The 6,102-nt window shown below is 46.0% G+C and overlaps 1 protein-coding gene across 1 annotated transcript in view; it reads right to left on the reverse strand.

The window, feature by feature from the left end:
* Nucleotides 1-6,102, reverse strand: part of KIZ (kizuna centrosomal protein) — a 47,060-nt gene continuing 40,958 nt past the window's right edge. Inside the window, exons 12-13 of the mRNA XM_009330127.1 lie at nt 2,031-2,074; nt 1-220 (exon numbers count right to left, since the gene is read on the reverse strand). Coding sequence (XP_009328402.1) covers nt 117-220; nt 2,031-2,074 — 148 coding nt within the window. The 3' untranslated portion in view covers nt 1-116. The remainder of the gene's footprint in view (nt 221-2,030; nt 2,075-6,102) is intronic.

A 6,102-nucleotide genomic window follows, 5' to 3' on the forward strand; every position in this document is an offset into this window, starting at 1 on the left:
TTTTGTATTTAAATTTTCTTTGACTATGAAGTGATGAGCTGCGCTTTAGACAGCGGCACACTCAATATGTACAAGATGATATTGTTCATTTCTTCCCAAAAGCGTTCAGGGGAATCTTAATCATAGAAGTCATCAAATTCGTCTGCTTCTGTGCCCCGAGTTTGTGGGCGCAGAGCAGCCTCAATCTCGGAGCTGCTGTCGTCAGATTCGCCCCAGAAAGCTGAGGATGAGGAGAAAAGAAGAATAAATTATAAAATCTTTTCCATGTTTATGTCATTTATGTCACAGACACGATCATTTTACAGCTCTCCGGAGGCAGACAGTCACCATGGCTTATGGAGAAGGTCAGAGTTTTAAAGACGGCAAGACCTAGGTGTGCGTTTCCGATACAGCGTGCTGTCAACACGTCGTGGTCTCCGGTGACGGAGCTGCTGTGACCAAACAGTGGGCTCATTCAGAGGTCCCACTTCATTGTCCCTCAAGGTAGCTTGAGAGAACATTTCCACTCCAAGCAATTTACTTGACCAGCTGCTGCCTGAATTACAGCTTTGTCTATTATGTTCCACTTTTCTCCCTCTACTTGACCCTGCGGTGAAGTCACCATCGGACCATGACATCACAGAGTTGGCATCAAAACGGCAATGACGTCACAAATGAAAAATCACCACTTTGAGACAGGCTCCGATACAGGCAAGATTGACTTCCAAGAACTGCATGGCTTTAACAAACAGCTCTGGGAATTAGCAAACAATTTCACGGAAATAAACAGGACCACATTTAAATTTGGAGTGCCTGAGAGATTCCCCAGTATGTAAATTCATTTGACCCGCAGAAAAAAAAAAAAGTGAAAAGCATGGCACACGGGGAAGCGCAAGTCAAGCCCACGGTCACTTACAGAGCTGTGCTGTCTGCCTGTTCCTAACCGTTTTCAGAGGGCCGCTGTTTGCCCAAAGTCAGCTCAGTAGCCGCGATGCCCCAAATGAGGCATAAGACTCAGAAACGGGGATTCGGGTGGCAGGAGAGAGGAAGGCTGTCAAACCTCACACAGAAGTTTCAGCTCACGTTCGACTGAGGCACTGTTAACGTGTTCAGTGCTTTTGATGGCACAAGCTATACAAGCATCTTATCTACAAATGCAGCAGCTGCATCTTTCATCCTCTATCCCCGGCCCCCTGGACTGCAGGTCTGCGCTCGGCCGGGAACGTCGGGGCGGTGCCGGCTGCACCCTGCGCTCGCTCCCACGCTGAACACGTGGGAAGAGGCTGAACACACTGAAAGGCTCCAGGGAAACGGGCTGGGGATGCGAGAGAGCCTTTCAAATGGCACCAGAGCAGCCATCGTTCACGGCATCCCTAAATGGGCTCAGATGCCACACCTCTAAAACGTGTTCTGTACCGCTCAGGACCGCATAGCGCCTGAAGCTGAGCTCCAGGCGAAGAGCTCTCTGCTCCCAGCGCTGACTTCACTTACGGGAGGCTCCATTAGAGGCAGCTTCAGACACCAGTGGTCCTTACGGCGGTTAAAAGAGAAAAATGAAACGCAGGGAAGAATGAAAACATGCAGGGCCCAAACACCAATTTAAAAGAAAGCCTGCTTGCTCATGGGAAAAAAAAAAATTGTAGCAGATGCACACAGGGTGCGCAGGCACCGTTGTGCACCTACCTATTGTAGCTGTGCAAACACACCCGCTTCTGCAACCCGTATTTCAAAGGGAAGATCAAGAAAACGTCAGGTTTTTCCTTCTCTAGGTCTTCTACCTGCTATTTGCTACCGTTGGATTTAAACCCCGTAGCAAAGATCGCTACTCCTTCCACACCGTATGCGCTATGAAACGCGTCCTCTCTGGCCCAGAATTTGTCATCGTCAACTATTTGCTGGCTCCTGGGTTGAGACAGGGGAATTCCACGCTTTCCCATCTCCTTACGCTCCTATTTTATACAGTTCCATAATGTTGTTCTTGGAGGTTTTCTACAATGTAAGTGACACTTAGAAAGACATCCATTTTAAGTAGCATAACATTTGTTTCTTACCTTTGGATTTTATAGCAGTTACCATTCCCTTCCTGGTTTCAGTCCTATAAAAGAGAAAGATTTCAAATAATGAGCACAACGTCACAAAATTAAAAGAATGTACGTCAACTTATTTTTAAAAAAAACTGTGAGATGGGTAAAAAAAAAATCAGTACTTCTGTAACTACTTTTTTTTTTTTTTTTAAATAACTTTTATCAAGGGTTTCTTCACCTTTATGTCTTTCAAAAGGTGGAGAAATTAACATGCAGCAGGGACATTGGTCCAGATGTTCGGGCAGCGTGAGCTGGAGCCATTCCTTGGTAACAGCGCCGAATTACACCAGTAGTGAATTAAGGGTACGAAGGATCAGAGCTCCGTCTCTCTTTTGCAGCCCTTCAGATAACGCAAAGAAACCAAAGAAAAAATCCAAACAAAAATAAAAGCACCCCCCAGCGATGCTCACCGCACCTCCTCATTCCCCTTCCTGCCAGTGTTCTCCTCCAGCCCAGCTACCGGGTTCCCATAGCATCACCCACGTCCCTATGTAAATGTGCAATCTCCCAGCTGCCTTTGATCTACCTTGATGTATATGCAGTTGCGACTCTGTTCTGTTAAATGACTGCTCTTGTGTCTGGAGCATCACAGGCCCTTTTGAATCTCTCAAACAAGCTGGAATCATTTTGATCTTTTGTGTGTAGCGTGTGTATTGTGTTGGTGCTGTGAAATAATCACACAGGGGCAACGATGTAGGAGAATTAACTGTTATATTAACAATCCTGCAATAAGCTCCAAAAATAAAGCTTCAGCTGATTTTAATAAGGAAGTTCAAATAGGAGATATTTGTGACATTACTGTGCGAACTAGTAAAATACAAGCACGTGTCAAGCTGCAATTTGAAGCTGTTGCCACAGTCAAAACAGGACTCAATCAGCTGTCAAAAATTTCATGTAATTTGCTGCATTTCATTTAAAGACATGGCAGCTAATACGCAATTGCTTAAAGCAGGGAGTTAAAAATACTCTTAACTGCTGTTGTGGAGGCATTTGTGAAGGAGATAAAAAAAAAAAGCAGCGATGATTCATTGCTTGTCTTATTCCACTGTATTCAGCAAGGATTTGGGATTGCAGCTGGAAAGCTAAACTTAAAGCAGGGGGAAGTTTCGTTACGTTACAGCTACCTACGTTACAGAAGCTTTTCCTTTTAAATAAGAGAAAGCTTACACTGTTTAAATCATATTCCTTTTCTGCAAGCTGTGAATGCCATTAGCACACAGCCTCCCTCTTTGCAGATAGGCAAAAATTCCCAGAAATAGAATATTAAGCATAGCCGAAGTTCAACCAAGATACCAAACTGAGGCTTAAGTACAAGTAGAGTATTAACAGTGACGTAACTAATTATTAACTTATTATTTAAGTAAAAAAAAAAATCTTTAAAATGTTTATCTGACATTTTGTTAGCATGCCATCCAAACGCCTTTCCGTTTTACTCAGAGTCAAACCCTACACTGCATTACACTTCAACTTCTTGTTCAAATACATTGACTCCGCAGTATTTTCAGCAAGTATTTTAAGTCGGAGCCTCTGGGTTGAGTCCTGCAATATGCTGAACGCCCTTAACTCTTGCTCACTTTGGAGAGATTTCGTGACCCTCGGCATTTCCCCAGAGGTGCTCCACGTATCCCAGGCTTAGCCTATAAAAATGTGCTCAAGAGGCTGCAACTCCGGCGGCTGCATCGTTTTTCCCCTGGGTGTAGAGCAAGAAACCACTTGTTGCCGAGCTACAAATTGAGAGGTGACTTCTGTGGCAGACTGCACAAGAACCATTTTATCTTCAAGTAGTTCAGTAAAACAAGATCAGGCAGCTGGCAGCTACCGCTTCCACTGCCTGCTGCTTCGTCTCCCATTGTCAAGAGGGGAGGCGTTTGGGGCTTCGTTACTCAGCCGTGCTAGGAGGTCCCTCGAAGTGATTTTTTGCTCCACCTCTCTCCGCGGTTCAAGCCCAGATCAAACACGAGAGGGTTGGTCATCCGGGCCCAGAGCCTCTGCCGTGCCGAGGACCACCGCGCACAACACGGAGCGCGGGACCACCAGTGGAGGACTGCCCGGCTCTCGGGCGGCTTGGTCCTCTTGCACAACTCGAAGCACTGTGAGGTGCTCCAGGTCCGGCTGAAGGCCAGTGGCCTCACGGAGAAGCTGCGGTGGACAGGGACCACCCTGGCTGTAGGAAGGTCTGGAAACCTTCCCTCTTCTGCCCCAGCTTCCCATGAAGAAAAAGGTCAATGCTGACAGCAGAGGGGAAGACGACAGACGTTTGCATTCTACCAAAACCCATCCGTTTGCTGGGGTTCATCCCCTGCCGGGGCTAATCCACCGCCCGTAGAATGGGATTCACCCCCAGAACAGCACAGAGCTGCAGCGCTGCACCCCAGGAGCTGGGCGGTAGTTAGTGTGACAGCAGTCAATAAAGGGGGAGACGGGGAACAGGGTGCCAGCAAAGGCTTGGCATGAAAGCTGTCGGCACACAGAGAAATGCCTGGGGAGATAGGGAAAATGGAGCTGGGACATCAGAAAGGTCAGATCAGAAATCGCAGCTCCGCCAAACCAAGCCTGGAAAATGCTGTAATATAGCTTTGTAACAGGGACTAAAATTCCTGAATTGTGTCTGAAGTGTTAGTCAAGGCTGATAAGATGCAGGAAGACCTCTACATTGCAAAACATTCGTATTCAGAAATCGGCAAATTCAATCATGAAAGTTATCGTCTGGTATACTGAGCACACAATAACCACACAGACCTCCGCGGAGAAATTTTAGAGGAGTATAAATGAAGTAAGGCCAGTTTCACTGCCTCGACTAATCCCCCGTCGTGACCCTTCGATATCCATTTACACATTTGCTTCTTCCCTAAAATAATTCCAAACTGAACCCGGGCTCTAACAAAGAAAAAACCCAAACCAGTTTAACTTCAAAGGGCCTTTTAATCTCTCCTTTACTCTGATGAAACAGGCTTTTTGTATGGAAGATGCTGCAACAATAAGCAATGAAAAAGCTCCAAGAAAATATTTTTCCCTCCATGAAGAAAATTAATATTAAGAGGAAAAACACCAGACCAACAAGAGCCAAGTTAATAGAGGTGGCTCACTGAAAAACAGCAGAAAGTGTTTGCTTTAGCCCGAGTATCTTTTTGCTAAAGCACCTGTTGAACCTCTGTGTTTTAGTGTCAAGTGGAAAAAAAGACACCCAAACACCAACAGGGGGGAAAAAAGAGAGATGCCCAATTGCCAAAAAATAAAAAAGACAAAGAAAACTACCCAAACATCCAGGGGGAAAAAAACCAACAAACCAACAAAAAACTCCCAAGCACCAAGAGAAAAACACCACCACCCAAATGTCAAGTTTTATCAGAAAAACAAACAAAATGCAGAGTGCAGCGGCCTCGGGAACACTGATACTCCGGCTGATCTTGTCAGAGGCTCGAAGCCTGTGTGCCTCCGTCCTGCACACGCATTGCTGAGGCAGCACGCCACGGGAAGACAAATGGAGCGTTTCTTCTTCGCAGGGTGGTGCTTATTAAGCCTCAGCGAGAGAAGCGATGGAGCTTCTCCCCAGCGATACGCGAGGACGCAGAGTCGGAGAGCCATCTTTAAAAATCGTTCTTCGAAAACATCTAAAAGCCTCGTGGCGGCAAGCGAGCCAGGCTGCTGAGTGGCAGTGCCTCCGACGTGACGCTCGCAGCTGGGTATCCCCCCCGTGATCATACACTTTCCTGCCCGTTCCTGCAGAAGCCCGACGGCTCTGTCATTTTCTGCTGATCGTTTACTAGAAATTGAGCATCACAGAAGTATTCCCCACCCTGGAATGTCAGTATAAACTAAAAAAAATCCATTCGTCACGCCAGAATTAGAGTAATAATATCGGATTTAAGTAATTACACTGCAAACAGGATGACCTTTATTTTAGGATACAAAGATCTATATCAAACTGCATTTAAGACCATTCTCTGTTTAGATATACCAGGCTGAAGAAAAAAATATTCTCGCCTAGAGAAACCGCTAACACAAAGGCTGCATCACAGCGCTGTGATGAAACTGTGTC

The sequence above is a fragment of the Pygoscelis adeliae genome, unplaced genomic scaffold, assembly GCF_000699105.1.
Source record: "Pygoscelis adeliae isolate BGI_AS28 unplaced genomic scaffold, ASM69910v1 Scaffold188, whole genome shotgun sequence".
Lineage (NCBI taxonomy): Eukaryota > Metazoa > Chordata > Aves > Sphenisciformes > Spheniscidae > Pygoscelis > Pygoscelis adeliae.